The following is a 23,698-nucleotide window of genomic DNA, read 5'->3' on the forward strand; positions in this document are numbered from 1 at the left end:
GATTTCAACAAAATTACTTTCTCCCCTTCACCTTGTCTCAGTTAAATTCTGAATAACGCACTGGTTATTCAGTACACTAGAAGAGATGTTGCTTTACCAGGAAACTATTCTTCAGTGGTTCAGATTCCATGTCACATATTTTTACTTACCTTTTTTATTAACTTTTTCACAAACAGATATATTTTGGTTATGGGAACGCTCCATTCAGAATATAAGTCCGTTAACAGTACAAGTGAAGATCTCGCACTTGTGTTATTTTGGTTTGTTCTCCTGGTATTTATATTTTCATTCAGAAGTTCAGTATCTGATGTACATATTTTATTCCATTTTGAATTTTTCGTGTTTTTCTTTTTACTGGTCCTGTGTGCAAGTCTGTCATGAATGCTACTCTCTTCATAATGAAAGTTTGTACTTTATGTAAAACTGACTTTTTTGTTCATAGGGTTTTTTACATTATTATTTCTCTACATGGACCACCAAGTTTACCATGTCCTTTCCTTGATTCCTGTTTCCTTCCTTAGGCTAGTTGCTAATGGACTGTTTAACCGAAAGCTCCCTCCAGTAATACGATTCTGACTTATTTCACAGTGCATACAGTTTGCAAATGCAAGAGGAAACTTCCCTTCCTTTTATGCTGTCACAGCGCAAAAAGTCCTGTCTTTTAAAGACAAGTGGGTTTTTGAATCATTGTTTCTCTTCTTTTTCAGTCTGTGCACTTTTCTACAGAGTGCTTAGATCAAAGTCTGACCATAATCTCAAAAACACCTGATGATGTTTGCAAGCCATTTGGCTGCAGTAAGCCTGGTAGTGTAACATTGATCTTACGATTTGAAATGGACATTTTTCAAAACTGTAAGCCTGTTTCAAACTTAAACTTCCAGTTTGACCCTCAGTCTCTATGCAGGATTTACAGCTATGACTTGGGAATTAAGATTTTTCAAATGTCCCTGAGCTTTTCCTGAGGTGATTCAGCTTTCAGTGTAGTTCAGGGCCTTCAACTTATGACTCCTAAAATGCAGTGTACTCTAACTAAGAAATCATGTATTTTACAAGTACCTTGATGGGGGGAAAAAAATTAAAAATTAAAAAATAGACAGGCTTAGACACTACTCAATAAAGCTCTTTGCCACACAAGTAATTTTGTAGGTCTGTGCCAATAATAATCTAAGCCATGGCCCAATTACTATCCTGTAGCAAAATTGATGCCAGTTTAGTAAAATTGACAGCAATGGTGAGATTGCTTGCTCCTATTATGCCAGTCCTAATTTGCCTTTTTCTTGGTATTTTGAGGGGTTTCCACTGAACTTTTACTGTGAATCTATCTAGAGATAGCAAACCTTCAGCCCTGCTTGAAAGATAGGCTCAATATGTCACTTTCAGAAAGTGTCTGGTATACTGTTAGAATCTTGGGAATGTTTAGAGGTTTAGAGGTGGTTTTGTCCAAGTCTTGTAAGTACTGAACAGCCATATTTTCATTATTTGTAATTGCGGTGTCATATATTTTTCAGTTCTGCATGTAATCTAATATAGAATATATGCTATAATAAGATATTTGTATGGGGGTGTCTGTGTGCATATATATATATATGCATATATACACATATATGTAGGCCACAGGAATGTGTATAAACTAGGTTAAAAAACAAGTGGTTTTTTGCTTATTCTGCTCCATGTTCCTGAAAATCTGAATTCTCTGTTCCCATATTTATATCTCACTCTTAAATCTTGCCTGGCCTTTAAACAGATTTCAGCTATTACAACAGGTTCTGCAAATTGGCTAAATGCTATGTGAAGAAGTACTTCCTCTTATATATGTATCTGTTTGAACAAAACCCTTTGAAAAGAGAAAGGGAACTGGGTTTTGGTTGATATATCGTGGGATGCAAAGAATCCCTGGTATTTCAGGATTCTTTGTGCACTGACCTAGTCATAACAGTTGCACATTTCCAGACTAATAAGTCCATTGAGAGTTTGAAACGGCTTTGAGGATAGAATTAAAATCCTTTGTGTTAGTCATCTTCAGTGGCCTGCATTTGATCTTTATTCAGTTTCCTACATATATTGACTAAGTCACATTGTTACTGACAGTTTTCCTGAGGACTGTTAAGTAGCCTGTGCTTGAAGGCCATTTACTTGTGTTAACTCAAAGCTTTATTTGGTTTTTGTAGGGAAAATGCACTACTTGCAAATTGGTAATGTGCTATCAATTTTTTATTTTTTTTTTTTCTAAATCTTTGTGTAGAACCAGTCTGTATCTTTTGGATGGTTGCAAAGTACTTGTCTAGCTGGTTTTGGCTTCTCTCATTTTTGAAGATGTAGAGGTCCTGTGTCTTATCACACTTAGCATACATGTTTCAGATGTGGTTTTATCCAGCATAACCATCTTTGGCTCTGATTCAGTTTTGCCTTTTTCTCTATTCTTGCCTTTAACGTAGACTGTTCCTCAACTCTTTTAAGTTCTCATTTATTTGTCCATCAGTTGAAATAAGTTCTACATACCCTAAGAGATAAGTCCTGGAAATAAAGTTTCAAGTCCTGGGTAGTCAGTATTCATATTTATGATAAGCAGTTTTAAACACTAGTATGTAAGCACACTTGCTGTGGAAAGGACAAATTTCTCTGGAGGATCTATTGAACCTGTAAAAAAAAAAGGACAAATAGACCTTTAACCATCTACTGTTGCTTTCACTTTATTATGATGTGTGCTTCTACAATTCCAGAGAAGCCCATGTAAGCAAGAAGACAGCTTCTGTGTGGTGCTAGGTGCTTGGCAAGGAGCAGTGTAAAATGTCTGAAACCTTAGTGCTTAATGACAGTAGTAGCTGATGAACTGCTACACATACACACACATGCATATGTATTCTGGAAGATATCATCATTTGTATACTCTCTCCAAAATTTCCATTCCAATGTTATTATCCTATACCTTCCTCCCTTTTTCCAATCTACCTGTTCCTGATTCCACCCAAATTGTGTCCCTAAATGGTCTGTCCTTCTTTCCCCATACCATATTCATGGTGGTGCTGTGCTCATCCTCAGTACTGTGTTAGTTACAGGAAAGAGGTGAAGCCCTTATACGCAATTTTAATCTCAGGCTGCCCTCCAGCAGATACTGATTCTTCAGCTAACTACACTGCATGCCACTACCACACCCAGATAAGTAAAACTGAGGGACATTAAATATTGTGTGTCTTTGAAGGAAAGTTCAACTTGAGCAGTGAAAGTGTCTGCTCATCCACTGCTATCTTCTGCTCTTCCTCATTTTGGTGTCCAGTTCTACTTCTCTTTGCTCACTAGCTCATGTTTTATTACTTGACAAATGAAAAGGGCCAACCCTACTCCTTCCATAGTTTCAGGGCCTGATAGACCTGGGAGTCCCTGAATTCAGCAGGCACAGGGTTTATACCTGTTGATTATATGTATATTCTTCATATGGATGCTGGAGTATATCTATCTTACAAACCAGTGATAAATTTTTCGAGTGCACTATTCATGGTATCTTCTGATTAGTTAGTCAGGAAACAAGACATTGTTGATCTCTTTACACACCTGTAAGTGTTTCCTTGTCATAAAGTTGCAAATAAAATCATATTTTAACCATATTAAAGTATTTTCTAGATTATACAGCCCATGCTGGAAATTAGAGCCACTGCTTCTAGCAGCAGGGAAGGGTAGACATTTGACATAGATCTTTTTTTTCTTTTCTTTTCACAGAACAGATTCTAGATAATTATGGTACATTAACAAATGCAAAAATTGGAGTCATATTTAAGAAAAACTAGAAAGCAAGTTTTCATTTGGGGATAATTGGAATTGTATTGACATGCAGTGATATTAACAGGGGTTTTTCGGGTAATTACTTATAGTGCAAATCTGGGTATTTCTGTGTGTAATGTGCTTAGAAATAAGTAAGAGAAGAGCATATTGATGGCTTGCTTGTTCTAGAGAGAAGAGATTCAATCACTAGTGTTTTGCTATACAGCAGAGCTAGATAAATACTGTAAACGAAAAAATATTTATTTCACAAAATTATCATTTATATCCATGGCTAGAAGATTGACATTGAACTAATTTTTTTTTTAATAAAGAAGTTATCAGAAAGATTAGTATTTATCGTTATTATTTATTTATTAATATTTATTATAAAGGTAGTAGTTATTATGAAATATGCATTCTTCAGTGTCAATAAAGAAGTTGTAGCCGTTACTTTTAAAAAACAAACAGCTATTTTCAGGTCACTGTGATATTTTCACTGAATTGACAGCATACATTGTATTTCAGGTGAGCTCTGTGAGGAGAAACTAGATTTCTGTGCTCAAAACCTGAACCCTTGCCAGCATGACTCAAAGTGTATCTTGACACCCAAAGGATACAAGTAAGTCTAAAATATTGTCACAGTCCAATTGAATCTAAATTTCTTTTTTTTTTTATCCTGCTTAACTTATTTTCCTTTTCTTTTAGTGGAAGCAAGTTCTATTCTCAAAATACTAATTTCAGTTATTATCAAGCATTACAGCAGAATAGGCCATTATTTTCATTTAGATCTACATTATTATCTTAAATATGTTTTACTAAATTTTACTGATCCTTAACAGTTCTAATTCCAGTCAGATTTTAAATAGAAATGCAGAGTGGAGCAGTTAGTCTATGTGACAGTCTATACAAAACCCTTTCATTACTTTGGACAGTAGGAAAATAATTGCATTTAATTGAAGTGGAATAATTATACTGCTTTCTGAGAAGTAATTGTGAAAGAGATTATTAGGAAGGCACACTGGAAGGTATAAACTAAAGAAGTCCATCCCCAGGAAAACTAATCTTTAATTACACCATATCCTTATCATAATTAATTAGTATGCACAATTTAAAGTGTTTTTAATAGGCTTTAGGTTAATAAATACAGGAAACCTGCAGCTTTCAATTGTTGTCATAAGCACCTGTTTTATGCACAGTATGCTCTTGTGCTAAAAGCAGATTATTTATTATCATTCCTACTACTTATGAAATGACATTTTATTTAAAATATGGCAGAAAATATTCAAATATATTAAATATTCAAATGAACATGAAATTAAGTTGATAGTTTTCAACTGGAAAATAGAAAACTTGTTGGATTTCAATTGTTGTGTGTTATGTTTATTTTCTTCATGCCACTTCAGTAAACCTAGTTTGGTATCTTATACTTTGCTGCCTAGTTCATTAATCTTCCATGTTACCTTCTGAGATTTTAAATCAGAAAATAGCACATGCAGTAACTTCAAGAACGTATCTCACTTAGCTTTTTAATAACATGCTTTATAATGTTTTTTCACTTATTTGCATATGTTTAAATAAAAATTGAGACATATTTGATTGAAGTACTTAATTTAAAGTTACACAGCTATTTAAAATCACTCTTGCCACTTCAGAGCAAATTTTAGATACTAAAAGAAACACCACCAAGGAGGGAATCACAGGATCTAATGAAATCAGTTACATACATCTTAATTTAAAAAAAAAAAAAAAAAAGTAAAATCATGTGAATGCATGAATTTGTAATTTTTCCATTCATTTTTGACAGAGTTCTGGGCATTCACTCAGTCTAATATATGAGAATTCTCTGAAGAAATGACCCTAGCATTAACAATGACAGTTGCATGGGGAAAAAAGAAAAAACAAAACCAGAAAAGGGTTACATACTGTCTTGAGGATATGCTGTTTCTAGTTCAGTGGGGGCTCATGGAGGACGGAGGATGTATTTTGAGACTTCTGTTAGTTCACTAACCGTGGAGCTATTTGTAGTAAATCAGGCCGGTGGAACTTCAAGGGGAAAAAATTTATGCATAACCTCTAAACTGTATAAATGGACCATTGGTCCATTCATAGCTGTTCAGTTGACAAAGAAAATACCCATCCGTATAATACAAGCCTTGGATTATTTGTCTCAGTTGCAGCAACTAAGCATATTGATTATTTTTAGTGTTCGCAGCCACTTACAACATCCTGTAACGTTCTGCATTACTCATAAATCCCAAGAACTGTCAAAATGATTCATGAGAGCTCTCTAGATTTAAACCACAATTCTTCAATATAATGGCAGATGAGTAAGCATATGTAACTAGCAAACCTGTATTCATTACATATGTAGATTTCCCATATAACAACATGATTATGCTACATAGTCTTTACACGCAAAGTCACAGTAATGCATTCTTTTTCTTGAGTTTTAAACAATTCAGTAGTTCCTTAATTTTGCCATAAGCACACTGTATTGTTAAAAGGCACTGTGCTACCCCACTTTCTTTCCTGTTTCACAGATGTGATTGCACACCTGGATATGTAGGTGAGCATTGTGATATTGACTTTGATGACTGCCAGGACAACAAATGTAAAAATGGAGCACAGTGTACCGATGCAGTTAATGGATATACATGTATTTGCCCAGAAGGATACAGGTGAGAAAGATCTGAAGACAATACAAACATACATGTCTTCTGTCAAAGTTGCTTTTTATTGGAAATGCTAATTTTTTCTGTTTGTATTTAGCGGCTTGTTTTGTGAGTTTTCACCACCAATGGTTCTACCTCGCACCAGCCCTTGTGATAATTATGAATGTCAAAATGGAGCCCAGTGTATCATAAAAGAGAGTGAACCAATCTGTCAGTGTTTATCAGGCTACCAGGGTGAGAAATGTGAAAAGCTGATCAGTATAAATTTTGTCAACAAAGAATCCTATCTACAAATCCCTTCAGCTAAGATACGCCCCCAAACCAATATCACTCTACAGGTAAGATTGCTTGTGTTGTAGATTCTGATCTGGGAAAGAGTGTAAATGACTTTTTATGGTGTGGAAAATTAGCTAAAGTTGTCATTGGCTCACTTAAAGAGCTTTTCACAGTTTGAGCTAAAAATCTAGAAGAGTCACTAGAATAACTCTATATTCATATTGAAGTAGATGGCCTTACTGATAGGAAGAGAAGGAATTTTATCAGGTTGTCCTTCAAGGAAGAATTTTATAGTGAAGTAATAGACTATGGCAGTAAATTCAGAGATTCACTTAATACAGCATTTTGATTTAATATTTATTTTTAGTTCTTTCTAAGTGTTTCTTTCTTTTAACTAGATTGCTACAGATGAAGACAGTGGGATCCTGCTCTACAAAGGCGATAAAGATCATATAGCGGTAGAGCTGTACCGGGGTAGAGTGAGGGTCAGTTATGACACAGGATCTTATCCAGCCTCTGCTATTTACAGGTGAACCCAGATAAAACAAATTTCTAACTGACACAAAACATGTATTAATTCCTTATATCAAAGTAACATTTTTTAATAGATGCTTAAAAGAAATATATGCAAATGAATGTATTGTCAGACATGTAAAACCTATTGCCAAAAGACATGATTTGGCTTGGAAAATAATGCAGATACATCAGAAAGATAATATATTATTTGATGCATTAAAACTGAGTAAGGATTAGCTTTCAGCAGAATACTTATACCTTTGTGTAAAGCTCACATGTGGAAGTGGAGTTTTTTCCATGATGTTACTCCCAAATAATTTCCTAGTGTGCAGGTTAAAGTGCAGAACTATACTGAATAAGCAGAAATTAAATGGAAGTTTCTCTTCTCTTCTGTGTTAGGCAGTCATATAACGTGGGACTTTTCCCTGACAAGTTAAGAGAAAGCTAAAAACTTGGTTCTGAAAAAAGGCACTACCCTTGAAAAAGAAATGGGTTTTGCTTCCAAAGTCATTAAGAGACAGAATCCAAATCTGCTGCTGGAGCATAATTTTTCAGGTTTCTTTAAGTCAAACTTCTCTGGTTCTCTGAAAAATTACCACCTGAGCTTCCAGGGAGGTTTTATGTAACTTCTCAAGAATTTGCAGACAGACATTTCAAGAGTGAGCAAAAAGACAACAGGCATCACTTCTTGGCTTTGATTGCCCTATTGTTGCTAAAAAAACATTCAGAAATACAGGGGAAGTGTTAAATGAGTTTTCCTTGAATCTTCTTTTTGCTGTATTTACACCTTTTGTGTTGTAGAATTTTTTCTAGTGTATATTTATTTGCTGGAGTTTGTAGCAGCTGACATTGTTCTGCATTCTATTAGGGACATTTCATTGAAAAGAAATTATTTTTAGAAATGATTGTACTCAAATGGCAATATAAAATCAAAAGCTTAAGTTTATATAGCAGGGAAACAATGCTAAACTTTGTTAGGTAATAACACCAAGAGAACTGTGGTTTTAGTAGATTACTAAAAGCATTCCACAGAAAAAAAATCATTCCTATAAAATACAATATAAAGTTGTTTAGTAAAAACACAGCCTTTTACAATAAGCATCTTAAGGTTGCTTTTATTTTCTGATGCAATATGTATTTCATAAGGGTTTTATACAATTCCATGAAATGGTTAACATGTGGAAATAGTATATGTATTTTAATTGTATAAATTTTCATACACTAAAAATAGGATTTGACTTTACAGGAGATTGAAGTATATAACACAAATTTAAAATTGCACGAAACATTCACTTTTCTCAACGACTACAATTCAAAATAAGATTATTTTTCTTTTCTATCTGGGATAGTGCTAATGAAGAAGTTTAGATTGTTTTGTCAGGAGTTTAATTATTTTTGTTGATTTTTATTTTGATAGGTACAGCTGTCTGAGAATAGGAAGCAATAGAAATCAGGATCATATGTAACTTGAAGTTATTTTTGTTCCCATTTGTTTAATCTATCGAGAATACTTCTTCCCATTCAAAACATATATATTTCCTTCTTATCAATTTAACACTTTTTTCAGTATTATTGGAATGTAATAAACTCTGGTAATTCACACTTGTCCATTTTAGTTTTCTAGAAAAAGATTGGAAAACAGTACTTACACAGGTAAAATTAAAAACCATAAATGTAGAAGGGATTAATAACAAAGTAATCAATTAACAAACAGTCCCAATTAGGTTAGTCTTACAGAACAATTAGAAGCATCTCCCCTACATAGTTGATCAGGTCTTTTGAATTATGTGACAAGTGGAGAATGCAGGCACAGTGAAGAAAGGGATGGGAAATGTAGTGAAGTGTTACAGGGTGACATGGTTGTTTAGTGAAGGAGATACACACCTGTAGTATTATTACTATCATTATTATTATTATTATTATCCTCCCTTTCATTTCAAATTAGCATGATGGTGAGTTTCTAGAAGATATTTGAAAACGGTCATGCAGTGGTACTGAGATCAACTGTAATGAAGTCTTTTGCCCTTGAGGGAAGTGCATATGTTGGAAGCCACGTATACATTACCACATTTGTATATATATTTCTACATCTAGTGATCACTGTAACAAGTTAGATATTATTTCTTTTCTATTTCACGTTCTAGAAAGGAGTATGTTGTAGCACAGAGTCTTTTACACATTATACTCTAATCCCTTCATCCTTTCCAACCTATTACTATTTTTCTAACTTTTGTTTCCAGCCATCCCTGTTTCCAGTTCTTACTGTTTTACCTTCCTAGGATCTCTGTGACTTTTCCTGCCCTTTTTCAGCTCTTTACCTTCTTTTCACCCTTTCATTGCATGTTGTCTTTCTGTACCTTTGTTACCTATTAAAGCTGTCTCCTGTCATGTTTCCTGTCCTTCTTTCAGTCCCTCCCTTTGGTTTCTTTCCTCCCTTCCCTCCCTTCATTTTTTTCTAAGCCAGCTAGCTCTGATCGTCTTTGCTTAAAAACTGCTCACAGATATAATCTACATTAACCTACTGATTCACTTTTCCTCTTCTCTATTTCATCCTTCTCAGTCTCCTCCTTGACTGAATTTCCAGTCCTGTTTTTCTTACAATCCACTACCATCCATTACTCTGATTCTTGCTTTATTCTATTTCTTGCCCAGTCCTACCTCTTTCTCTTCTTTCTCTATAGGCCTAATTTTTGCTTCTTCTGAATGAGAACCACAGAGTTTCTTTGTCCTTGTAACCTTGATCTAGCTAAGGCAATACCTTCTCTTTGAATGGGTTGGCAGGCCCAGATCCAGCAAGTACTACCGCAGCCCAGCAGTACAGCTGGAGGGAGGGTGCTAGTCATGAAATATAGCCAGCATGAACAAAGAATTGGGGTTCTAGCCCTCCAGTTTCTGCAGACTTCGATGTTGTCAAGATTTTAACACCTTGCCTCAATGGATTTTCAGAAAGGTGACAAATGGATAGACATGATGCCAGCCCACTGCCAAATGTCATGACCTGCAAAGCAGGGTTAATAGAAGCATAAGAGGTAGGAGTGTGTTCCCTTCAGTTTGGGAAACTATATCTGGGTTGTTTAGGAAAAAAAAAATCTGTTTCAGGCACCATTCAGTATGGAAAATTTTAGAAGAAACAGTTTATAAAAGTTATAAATAGCTAAAGTAATATTATGAAATAGTGTTGTGCGTTCATCCTGGTAGGCAGCTAAGCACCACACAGCTGCTCACTCATCTCCCCTTTCACCCCCAGTGGGACAGGGAAAGAGAAAAGGAAGAGTAAAAGTCAGAAAAATCAAAGGTTGAGATAAAAATAGTTTAATAACCAAAGGAAAAGTGGAGGAGGAAAGAAAGAAAACAAGTACTGCAATTGCAGTCACTCACCATCTCCCATGGGTAGACCGATGCTTAGCCAGTTCCCAAGCAGAAGATGGCTAACCTACCTAAACCACCCCCTCCTCTCCATTTCACTGCTGAGCATGACATTATATGGCATGGAGTATCTCTTTGGTTAGTTCAGGTCATCTGCCTGGTTGAGTCCCTTCCTAACATCACGCGCACCCCTAATCTATTCACTGGGGAGCAGAGTGAGAAACAGAGAAGGCCTTGACACTGTCCAAACATTATTCAGAAATAGCTAAAACATCAGTGTGTTATCAGCATTGTTTCGGTCACAAATCTAAAACACAGCACCATATCGGCTATTATGAAGAATATTAACTCCATCCAGCCAGATTCAGTACCAATAGGTGATGAATTATAAAAGCAAAAAAGTTAATGTATTCTGTTTATCAGAGAGATATGAAGAAGACAAAAGAGCATTTTAACTCATAAAGTTTAAGAACGGTGAGGTTTAAGAACAATTTGGTAACAGGGTAGACAGTTTGCAAAGTAAGATGGTAAGTTGCCTACACTGAGAAGGACAGAAAGGAAATTACAAAAACTGAGAAGTTTATCAAAAGAGTTAACAGATTTCATTAAGGAAGTGAAGTTTCATGGATAGTATAGAAAAAAGAGTAAGACAAGTCGTACTCCACTGAACAATGATGAGATGCCTGAAACAGAGGCCAAAATAAAAACACAGCCAATAGAGCGATTGAAATGGAAGATTTATAATATAAATGGCAGTCAAGAAATTGTGTGTTGAAAAGGAGTCAAATGGGAGCTATAAAGCCTACAGAGGTGCTTGCAGTAGCAACAAAACAAAGTTACAAACAGATGATTTAATCATGATAAATATGGAGAATCAGCAATAACAGCAGTCTAGCTGTGTAGAATGAATGAGAACTACTTTACCAATGGGAATTGACTGCAGAAAGAGCCATCATCCCAAAAGTACTCATCAGTCAATCTGAGTAACAAGATGAGATATGGCAGTGCCAAGACCAATAAAGAAAATTAATTCATTGGAGGTGGTTATTTGGGAAAAGTTGATCCACTTGCATTTTGTTCTGTCTGGACGTCCATTTTTAAATGTTAAATGTTTTTTACACAAAAAAAACCCCAAAGTTTTCATTCTTTAAACTAGTTTTCATCATATATTTATTGGAAATATGGGAATATTTCTTCCCAAATCATTATTCTACAGAGTTCTAGAAGCTTTAAATCAGTTTTTCTTATAGCTTTTCATTAGGATCTATGCATTTGGCTCTCATTTCTCCAATGGGAAATGGGCTAGAAGTGCATTGGCAGGAAATATTGCACAGATATGCCTTGTGTTTATTTCCCCTTTAATTTAAACCACCCTTACCTAGGAGGGCTCCTCTTTCTGCAGTAAATTTTTACCAGTAAAACAGTTTGAACTAGAAGCTTTTAATAATCATTCTTAACAGAGACACATTCCCTTTACACATTATGTTTTATACATCCCTGGAATGACCTCTTGCTATAAAAATGCATGTTCTGTGTTGCTCTCATCCTTTTAAATACTATTGTGTGAAAGGTTGGTAAGCTGTAAAATAACATAAATTTCCTTGGAACAAGAACATTATATTAGGGTTTCTTGCTTATTTAAGAAGTCATATGCATTTTGATTTCTTAGCACAACTTTTTTCCTGGATTCATTGCCATGTGTTAAATAAATTAATCCTGGCACTTTGCTTACTGCTTGATCACAGCAAACAAACCTCAATACCTTGAATAGACCTCACTCTTTAGGAATGATGAACCCTGACCTTTTCCTTCCCCCCATGGAACCTGGCAGTCCCCCTCCTGCCCACTCCCAAAAAGTGTTTATTCTGCTAGTGTCTGCTCTGTTGTGTGTTTGCACTTTCACATAGAGCTGAGTTTATGTAAAGCATGCATGCTACCATGCAGATCTTTTATCCATATTGAGCTGAGCCAGTCCACAGAGTTAGAGTTGGTAATAAATCGCTAAGAAGCTATTTAATGTGTCACAGCTGTAAACGACCATGTGAGTGCTTCTGATCTGTTCCAGGACAAAAGCAGTTAGGTTAATTAAAACATCACTAAGGATGTTATAAGGTAATTTGGTTGATTTTTGCCTTGAGATTTAGGAAGCTAATCCCTTTCTGCTATACTGCTTTCCTAATGAGAAGAGCTAACTGACTGTGTGACTGTTCAGTCCATCTCAGGCTATCATACAATTGGTTCATTTAAATAACTTTTTTCAAAGGCTTAAGCTCACTTATTTGATGGTGCCCTGAAGCAAATAAAGGCTCTCATGGGAGTGGTTATAATGTCTGGTCTCTGGACTACAGCTCATTGTCATAACTCCCATGCAGCCATACAATCAGCTCTTAATTCTCCAGTGGAAAATGGGTTAAAGTAATGTAAGTGCAGTAATATATTCAGTCCCAGAATTGAGTAATAATATTCTTCCTTCTCTGATGTACTTAAACATTTGCTGTGTAGATATTGAGGCTGGTAAGCATAGGCAGCCATTTCTTGTACCTAGTAACATGTGTAGGCTTGTCCTTACACAGCATAAGCACCATGCTTGAAACAAGCCTTTTCTGCATGACAGCCTGTCCTGGTTTCAGCTGGGATAGAGTTAACTGTCTTCCTAGTAGCTGGTATGGTGCTATGTTTTGAGTTCAGTATGTGAAGAATGTTGATAACACTGATGTTTTCAGTTGTTGCTAAGTAATGTTTAGTCTAAAGTCAAGGATTTTTCAGCTTCTCATGCCCAGCCAGCGAGAAAGCTGGAGGGGCACAAGAAGTTGGCACAGGACACAGCCAGGGCACCTGACCCAAACTGGCCAACAGGGTATTCCATACCATGTGACGTCCCATTTAGTATAGGAACTGGGAAGTGGGGGTCGGGGAATCGCCGCTGGGGGACTAGCTGGGTGTCAGTCAGCAGGTGGTGAGCAATTGCACTGCACATCATTTGTACATTCCAATCCTTTCATTATTGCTGTTGTCATTCTATTAGTGTTATCATTATCATTATTAGTTTCTTCTTTTCTGTTCTATTAAACCGTTCTTATCTCAACCCACGAGTTTTACTTCTTTTCCTGATTTTCTCCCCCATCCCACTGGGTGGCGGGGAGTGAGTGAGTGGCTGCGTGGTGCTTAGTTGCTGGCTGGGGTTAAACCACGACACAGCCTTTGGGCATTCTCCTACTAGTGGAGAATATCATGTCTTCATATCAGGAGGAAATGGTATATGTAGGCAAGGAAAAAAAAAGAATACAGTATTCACTGCATTAGCTAGAAGCTGTACACACAGAAATAACCATGCCTAATAAAGAAAACAAATTACTTTATTGCTAGCATCAGTGGAGCTGTCTGGACCAGTGATGTGATTTTGTCTGGCAGGACTAAGGTTAGATGCAGTTCCGTATTCCCTGAAATAGTAGGTTTATATATCACTGGAGTCAACTAAGGCCTTCATACTTGCAAAATACATAAACCCAATACTATGCAACATGTAGGATACACACGCATGCACGCGCACAACTAAGATCTTGAAATAACATTCGATTCATGGAATGGTTTAGGTTGGAAGGGACCTTTAATGATGATCTAGTTCCACCCCCCTGCTGTGGGCAGGGACACCTTCCACTAAATCAGGTTGCTCAAAGCCCCATCCAACCTGGCCTTGAACACTTCCAGGGATGGGGCATCCACAGCTTCTCTGGCTACCTGTCCCAGTGTTTCACCACCCTCATATTAAAGAACTTCTTTATGTCATCTTCTTTTACTTTATAGATTCTATCTAATCTAAATCTACCCTCTTTTAGTTTAAAACAGTTACCTCTTGTCTGATCACTACAGGCCCAGGTAAAAAGTCTCTCTCCATCTTTCTTATGAGCCCCCTTTAAATATTGAAAGGCTGTCTCCCCGGAGCCTTCTCTTCTCCAGGGTAAACAACCCCAAGTGTCTCAGCCTGTCTTCATAGAAGAGGTGTTCCAGCCCTCTGATTATTGTTGCAGAAGAACTACAAATTTTTTTTGTGTTCAGCTTCCTGCCTAGCAAATGTATTTCAGCTAGTGTTTAGAATATCATCTATGATTACACAGTTCATCATTTGATGAGGACAGGAATAACTCTGAATGAAAAAGGGCTATTCATTTACAATATATATAATTAATAGAGTGTTATTGAAGGGTTATTGTATTATATTGTGTTAGCTCTTAAGCATACATACATGTCCTTGCTTAAAATCTAGTTTTCACAAGACTGCACTCCTGGAGAAGTTCTGTTCTGAAGCTGTATTAACTCTTAAAGGGGAAAAAGATCAAAAACTGTTCTAACCAGACCATCACTGTTTAAAATTAATATTAATGTTTATTTTGCAGTGTGGAAACTATTAATGATGGCAATTTCCACATTGTGGAGCTGCTAGCTATGGATCAGATTCTGTCTTTATCTATTGATGGAGGAAGCCCCAAGATAATTACCAATTTGTCCAAGCAATCCACTCTGAATTTTGATTCTCCACTGTATGTAGGAGGTAAGAGGATCTTACTGCTTCTTACTAACGGTATCCTAGTTAATTTACTCTGGTAACACGCATTAATAAACACATGGTAAGAGACTCATTCATTGAGATAACACCTTAAGATGAAACTTCAGCAGTTAATATCAATACTTTCAATTTTAACAGATGGTATGTCCTCAAACTGCACCTGTTGCTTTTTTATCACTATAGATATTTGATACCCACTGTAAAATTCTGTAATTTTCTACTGTTACGTAGCTTTTTGTTATACTGAAGAAGTGTGTTTAACATTGTTCAGCTACCTGAAGATTCAGTAATGCCTATTCAGAAAGCGTAGAATGGTAGCATCCTGTTTCGGTCATGTTTTACATTTTTATTCACTGTACAGGTATCTGCAGGAAATGATAGCAAGGTATAAAGCCATGAAGTATAATTTATGTCTGGAGATCTTATTGCTTAGGGCTTATAGGAGTTAGGACATTAGGTAAGAAGGGAACCAACTGGACAGTTGCCTCAGTATGTGGCAGGGTTTGTTGTTGTTTGGTTTTGTTTTGAGAAGAAAGAATTGTTTGTTTCAGTAAAACTGGTAGTAGGTGATTGTGGAGATAAACCATTTGAAACATTTTTGATCATTTGCCACAATTTACTCTGTAGAACTATGGATTTAAGCTCATTGTTTTAACCAGCAGTTTCTGTTGAATTTCTGATGAGCCTGCATAATCTAGGTAAAAGAGTCAGAAACTTCAGCCACCACTTTGTGCCTTCTTACTGTCCTCGGTAGCAAGTCTAAGTTCTTCATCATCAGAGATTCAGCATGGTTTTTAAATACTGATGATCTTCTACCAGTCTTCATCTTCTACTTAGTTTAACCTTACACTCTTATAGGAGACATGTAAGGAGTCTCCTTCTGATGTTCTTTCTGTAAAAAGAATACCTACTTTCTTTTTCATTTTGTCTAATTCTTAAGAACTGTTTTGTGACTGAGAATAAGATTTTAGACTTGAGCATCTTGCCTCCTTGCAAAAAATTATGCTACCAGTAGTACATTCATGAGATGCCTATTTTCTCTAGAAAAGGTGGTGTTTATCCTCTTTCTAAATATACTGAAAAGCTCAGAGTAGTTGCTTAGATTTCTGTCTAATGGAAGAGCAAAACAGGAAGCTGCTTTGATACCCATCAAGAGTAGTCTATTTCTCCTATAAAACTGGTATAACAAGTGCCTCAGTTACAAGTGGTGAGGGGAAGGTTGACTTTTGTCTCTGAAAATCCCCATTCTTCCCTTGAAACACTTCAGCTTTTTTGTCAAATCTTTTCAGATTTTATCATTGCCTCCTTCCATCTAAGATGGGAAGAAGTACAAGATAGAATTCAATATTAGTCATCGGTCCCCATACCATCAGAGAGAAGAATTAAAATTATCAAATGTATGAGCTGCCTTTAAAATTGCTTCATGTCATGAATCTTCAAAGGAGGATTGCCTTGTGGAAGCACATCTGCATTTTTTCATGTGTATCACTTCTGTTGTTTACATAGTGTCCTATGCCACATTTTTTGGAAGGAGAGATGGTCCTAGATTCTAGTAAGACACTGTGTGCTTGCTTACTTGTATTATCAACATCAGTTTGTTATTTAATGACTGCTAAGACCAATTTTACTACTTCTTGAAAACCAAGCTTAGTGCAGAATGGTCCCCCTGTCTGTTATGGGCACCTTTTGATAAAATGAGGCTAGGCTGCCAACTATAAACATTTATTCTGTGCAGTGCTAACACTTACTTGTTGATTTGTGACATATGGTTCTCCTTGCTTCTTCACCTTGCAGATCTGTGTCTCCACTAGAAGAATCATACTAATCTGCATCACCATTCTGAAGTATCAGAAGAAACAATTTTTGGAAATAATCTTTTCCTTCAGTGGTTTGATTCCTAAGAGAAGGAGTCTTTTTAATCTTAGTTACATATTCTTTAGAGAGGTCCTGTGTTCCTTCTATTTCTGTTCTTCACATTCAGGCTCCAAGCAGACAATTATTTCCACTGTCATAGAAAATGTTGGTCCAAAACAGAATGAAAACCATTACCAGAAGCACATTATTACAAAATAAAGCAAAAAAACCCTGTAGGTCGATATTCAGCTCTTAAACTTTTCTGTTCCTTATCTATGTTTATCTATTTATGATCTTTAAAATTCTTGAGACAGTTAACTTCCACTCTTGTATCTTTATATTACCCACCTTTTTGAGATTCATTCAATTTTTTCTTATCCAACTATATCTAGAATTTTTAGAGAATTTGATCACACATTTCCATCAGTTAAGAACTCAAATTCTCACTAGGATTTTATGCAGTATTTTTATCTTTGCCAAAGTCTTGGTTTGACACCTATATCATCATGTAGCTTACACTTACTCTTATCACCTTCCTGCTAAAATGGCATTTCTGGTAAGCATCACCTCAGCTGGCAGGATGAAATTCAGACTTGACAGCAAGCCCTTGTATGGTGTGTGCTCTCTCTCTCCCCCCCGCCTCTTTCTGCCCCCTCTTCCCCCCCTCTCATTTTCCCCTCCCCCCCTTTTTTTTTCACAAAGTTATTCTTAGGTCACAAAATTTGGGTTGGTTTGGAAGGGGTAATTTAACTTCATTTTTACAGAAACTGGGCTAACCAATTTATACTCTTTTTTTACCTTTTTCCAACTGTATGGCTGTCTTGTGTGGTCAGAATACACATGCTAGATATTTTTTGGTCTTTCTATAACAGATTTCAGTAAATCATATGGCTTTTTGTAAGAAATCTTAAGGGACAATCTGTTTCTTCTCAAAAACTCTTCAAAGGGGTCACAGACTTCACTGATACTTCACATTCTTCTCTCAGAAATTAGAGCGTATTTTACTAGTTGAGAGTGGCACCTTGTTTCACAGAAGTTCCTATTTCTGAGACAGGTAGGGCATCAGCTGCTTTTCACTTGTGCCTGCTCTGTTCTAGCAGGTTCTAGAATGAGATACTCCTTTTGACAGTGTAATTGTATGACTGTTATTTAATAGGCATTTTACCGTTTGCCTCCTCGAGCAGTAATTTGGTAATTTACCTGCAGTGATGTTCAGTGACCAAAACCTTCAAGGGGAGCCGGAACTGCTTCCTTACCTTTCTGAAAATCGAGGTGAAATACTTGTCTGCATCGTCTCTATGGCAGTTCTTTTCTAACTGATAAAGAACCTTTATCTAAAAATTATCTAAGAAATATTGCTAAAGATTATGACCAGCTTTTGCACACACTTTGGCCTTCTAACACTTGGTAACTTGCTAGAAGCAGCAAAACATGTATAGGCTAAAAGCTTGTGTATATGCTTGCATTGTGTTTCCAAATGTCTTCCAATCACATGTGACATACCTCAATTATCTGGTGTCATACATGCTTATATGGTTCCCAGAAATCATATCTAAATTTCCTGACACTTACAAGTTCAGTATTGCATTGGCTTACTTAGAATTATACAGCTTTTATTTTTATAATGCATAAATTCAGTGCATCTATCCTGTTATTAGATACCTCAAGCCATATGCCTAAGCATTTGCTGATTGCTGCTTTCAGGGGAGACATCAGGGTGAAGAGGGCTTGATGGCTCTGCCTTGTCCCTGGATTTTGAGAACATGGCAAATAGTTTTGAAGAAATGGAAACTAATGATTGTTTGCAGTCTGAGTCCTTTAATGTAATAGTCCCAAGCCTATTTTACTTAACTGATAAGATCAAAGAAGGTTGGGCTTTTCAGCAGTATGGATGCAATATTGTTTGTTTCTATAATCACTGAAGTTCAGCACAAATAACCTCTAAATGAAAGGCAGGTCTACTTCATTAGGTTGCATAGCACTTCTGCATTACTCTTTAACTGTTCAGAGTGACTGTATAAAACCATTAGGAGTATCAGTTTATATGGCTAAGGAGCAACTATGCAAAACATTACCTCTTTCTGTGGTTGTTATCTAACTAAGTACCAGAATGAAAATTGTTAATTTTGCCTAGGAGTAAACCTGTGCAGCTAATTAGCATATTTATTTTCAGGTAAACATACTTTTCTAATGCTCAGTACACTTTGATTTGCTTTACTTACCAGTCTCAGGAGGTGTTTAGGCATTTGTGTATTCATTATTTGAATGTAATATCTTAAGGACTAACTAATAGAGGCCAATATGTTGGAAATAAGTTTAAAAAAAAAAAAAGCAGGGAGTAGGAGTAAAAGAAACTTCATTTTTACAAGGAAACAATGTTTAATAGTAATGTTCCATCTGAATTAGTCTTAAACGATTAATTGATCACAACAGGATAAATGCATCATATACCTACTGCTCTAATTACACTTCTAACAATTATAGACTACAACAGAAGAATTGTTCTGAAAATGGTCAACATCAGGATCATTTGCATTATCTAGACATTGACACATAAGTATTTTGATGTTGAATTATTGTTATTACTTACTATCTTTGTTTTAAACTGTAATGGCAAACTATGAGTGGCTTTTTTATTAATCTGTTTTTCAGACAAGCTAAACAAAAATATTTTTGAAAGTAATGGAACCTCATCCTGTTGAGCTTTTCTTTCCAAGAATTTTCACTAGCAAAATTCCACATTTGAAATGTGTACGCCAGCTCCAAATTGATGAGCTGGTCCTACTAAACTCTTCTAGATTTGAGTGTCTTAGCAGCTTACAAAAAAATCATGTATCAGCTGCTAAATTTCAACAACTTTTGTTTTTCCAAGATTCAGAAACTATGTACTATTCTGGACTTAATTGCACTAGGTCAAAAACAGGCATGTATCTGAACCTTTTGACAGTTGTGAGCTTCTGGTATGAAGTCCTATACACATCTCTTCAGTTAGACCTAGAGACTTACAGGTTTGGAGCTGGCTTACATGCATGCTTGATAATTTCCAGGACAATTTCCAAATACTAGATCATTGCCCATGGTTTTAGGCTGAATACCTAAGAATAATTAATTAGGAAGAAATATTTCTTTTAAAATGTTTAAAAAATAGAGAAAGTTGTACAGAAAATTGTACCAAAGATTACATTGATTATTTGCTATTATTAATTTCCTAGGCATGCCTGTGAAAAACAACATAGCAGCTTTACGCCAGTCTCCAGGACAGAACGGCACCAGCTTCCATGGTTGCATCCGTAATCTATATATCAACAGCGAACTCCAGGACTTCAGAAATGTGCCACTGCAAGTGGGAATTCTGCCAGGTTGCGAGCCCTGTCATAAGAAAGTTTGTGTGCATGGAACATGCCATGCTACCAGCCAGTCAGGCTTTTCCTGTGAATGCGAAGGAGGATGGACTGGACCCCTCTGTGACCAACAAACTAATGACCCATGTCTTGGAAATAAGTATGTCCTTCCTCAAGACAGAACAGTAGTATAATATGCATATAAGTCTCCTGTCGTGTATTTTTTTCATAAAAGTTCACACTTTTTTCAGCAAGAAACAAAATACCCTGGGCATGTAAAAGTGAAAACAGTGTCCAGGTTATAGTATATTCTTTCTATAAACTTAATGAGGAAGAGTCCCCAGTTTAGGGGAGCAGAGACACACATCTCACTGAAGCGCTGCCTAAAACCTGGGAAGTGCTCTTACATACTTCTGTATGGGCTTCTTCTGTAATGAGTTACACTGATGCAAGTGTTAGTATGACACTTGGTACAAAAATCATTTAGAAGAAATTGCAAATGGAAAAAAAAGTCTATTTGCTTATTTATAATTGTACAGAATGAGGAAATACAATTATTTTAATTCTCTAATGTTTTTTAAAAACTTGATACAATAGATATATCTAATATTTTTATATTTTCACAGTAACCCAGGTTTTAGCAGGAAAAAAGATTTCTACCTTTATGGTAAACTTCTGTTTAAGTCCATGTGTGCTAATTCTTTTTGCTGATTTGACTAGAACATTTTAGGTTAGACATTTTGTGTATGTTTATAAAGAGGGTTGTGTATATACATGTGTAGCGGGTGAGCGAAAGATGTTTATATGTGTATATGAGAGTATTGATATCTATGCATATTCATCTTTTACATTTACTATAGAGACACATTCAATTTTTTGGCTCATGGTCTCCCAGCACAAGAAGATCAGAAACTTAAGAAGTTCAAAGTTCTTCAGGATTTATTGGTCATGGGCAACCAGATGTCATTCTGTTTGCCCTTACCACTGTCCTTACTACAGCTTCCCAAACATCTTTTTTCTTTTCTTTTCTTTTCTTTTCTTTTCTTTTTTTTTTTTAGAGTAAATTAAGCATACTTGGATCTTTTGGCTGCTACTTTTTCAGTGCTCTGGCCTATATAACTTTTGACTTTTGAGGACCAGTGGCCTTAGTTTGCTAAGAGATTCTAATAAGATGATTTTCCAACTCCCATATAAAATGATGTTTAAGTGATCTTTTCACATAGTGTGTGTGGCAAGTCTGACCCTTTAAAGCTTTACACACCAGTTAGCATGCTTTATAATGCAGTCAGCATTGTTTACATTGGTTATGGACTCTTTCAGTACTATTAAGTTTTGAACTCTTCCCAAAGCTACAGCAGTGAATTTTTGAGGCATATCATAGCATTTCATTGTTTATGGGTCTTTTTCTTACCCTGTCCTCTTTCACAGTAACTTAAGAGATAAAGAAAGGAAGTCACAGCAGGTTAAAAAACACAAATGTGATCTCTATCACATCCATTTTATACTTTAGGAGTCAAAAATAGCATGGAACTGTAACCACCAAGTTCTATAATAAGAAAAGCCAAAGAATTTCTTTCAACTGTCCTTGAAAAATTAGATTCTATATAGGTTCTTATAATTATACACATCAGCACCCAAACTGAGTGCTTTTTGCAGTAAATTACAAAACTTGGCAAGTATCAGATACAGGCAGCATCAAAGATAGAATTAAGTGAGCACAACATTAATATTTTGTTAGCTCTTGAAAGTATTTGTTTTGTTTCAGCTGTATACAGTGCTGTAAGCTTTTAGGAGAGAAAGCCAAACCAAAATTGTTTATTTGGAGTGAAGGAGGGGTTTGTTGTTCTTTAGTTCCTGGGGATTTTGATTCTGTATTTCTTGATTCATCTCTAAATCCTGTCTATTGAACAGATGCATTTTGTCCGTCTAATACAGTATAACATTCCACTTCATCTGAGAAACAGACTTGTCACTGTGATCTCTGTTTTGAAAATGTAGGGGATCTTTTAGAGAACCCTGCACACCATGAAAAGCCTTAAAGCTTAGATGTATTTTACCTAAATCTAGGCGCTTGACTTAGGAGCATAGTGACCGAAATTTGTTCTGTAGTCAGTAAAGGAATAACACATTTCTAAAGAGTAAATTAGACCTCAAGTGGTCTAATCACCTTCTGGATAAGCTTTTTTTTTCTCCATGACTGCAGAGCTTATGGCAATTACACATCTAACTTCAGTGTCTGACATAGGTACCTAAAATTAGATAAGATGAAACTGTGCCCAAGAGTTTGCACTTAGCTTGATGTTCCTTTCAGTACAGTCTGAAGATGAAATTTAGGGCTTCAAAGAACAGGTGGAAGCAAAAGTATGAGAGTTGGCATTAGCTAAGGTTTAATCATCTTCTAAGTCAAGCAGAACTTAACCAAAGATCCTGACACAGATTGCTTTGATATCTAAACCAGCCTGTATAGAATATGACATGATGTCAGCGTCACCTGAGTAACTTCATAGATCCGATGTCCTAAAAGTGGTTGTTTTGTAAATGGTGAACAGATCAAATGCTGAACATAATGAAAACTAAACAAAAGCTATCTGCCCTGTGATACTGTCTAAGCCTTCAATTTTGAGTTCCTTAATCTAACAGTCTTGGAATATCAGACTTCAACCACAGGAACAATTTGGAATTTTTTAGGGAACATAGTTGCTTCAAAAGTACAGACTCTTGCATAATAGGGAAGTTGGAGGTGCTTAAGCTATTAGTTAAGTTTTATATTTGCAGTATTTAATCCCAAACTGGGTATGTGAATGGAGGCTATGTGTTGTGCCTTCCATTTAAATATCCTGTGATGAGACTGACTTGCACAGAATCAATGGTACAGATGGAGAACTGTTATGTAGATTTCGTTGATGAGTGGAACTTGTTGATGTTTATAAACTGAAACAGTTTTAATAATTAATGCAAGTTTGTCAAAGTTAAAGTGTGTTGTGCATTCAATTTTACCAAATTTCTTACTGTACTGAAAGAGTAGAGTACAAAGCAAAAAGTTTCCAGAAATACACTGTTATCTAAAAAATTTCAAAATGAGATGTTGTTCTTAACAGAACTTTTCTTTTACTACAAAATGCAATTTTATATGAATTTTTGCCATCTTCAAATTGAAACAAAGGATTTTATTTTACATCGAATGGGATTTTTTTTTTTTTAATCTAAAACTTTTCATTTATTTATTTATATATTTATTTAGGTGGCTGCCACGACCTACTAAGGAGGTTGTGGCCTCAGGGATCTTGCAATACAGAGAGGAGAAACATTAGGGAGGGCGACTGTGACCTTGAATATCAGGATTGCATTCCTCC

At 35.9% G+C, this 23,698-nt stretch overlaps 1 protein-coding gene across 21 annotated transcripts in view; it reads left to right on the forward strand.

The window, feature by feature from the left end:
• The window catches only part of SLIT2 (slit guidance ligand 2), a 274,531-nt gene that overhangs the window by 246,594 nt on the left and 4,239 nt on the right, over positions 1 to 23,698 (forward strand). For all 21 annotated transcript variants that reach the window (XM_030013996.2, XM_030014001.2, XM_030013938.2 and 18 more), the window contains 6 exons: positions 4,282 to 4,375; positions 6,297 to 6,434; positions 6,526 to 6,766; positions 7,103 to 7,233; positions 14,981 to 15,135; positions 20,217 to 20,505. In XM_030013996.2, coding sequence (XP_029869856.1) covers positions 4,282 to 4,375; positions 6,297 to 6,434; positions 6,526 to 6,766; positions 7,103 to 7,233; positions 14,981 to 15,135; positions 20,217 to 20,505 — 1,048 coding nt within the window. The remainder of the gene's footprint in view (positions 1 to 4,281; positions 4,376 to 6,296; positions 6,435 to 6,525; positions 6,767 to 7,102; positions 7,234 to 14,980; positions 15,136 to 20,216; positions 20,506 to 23,698) is intronic.

Source organism: Aquila chrysaetos, chromosome 1, assembly GCF_900496995.4.
Source record: "Aquila chrysaetos chrysaetos chromosome 1, bAquChr1.4, whole genome shotgun sequence".
NCBI lineage: Eukaryota > Metazoa > Chordata > Aves > Accipitriformes > Accipitridae > Aquila > Aquila chrysaetos.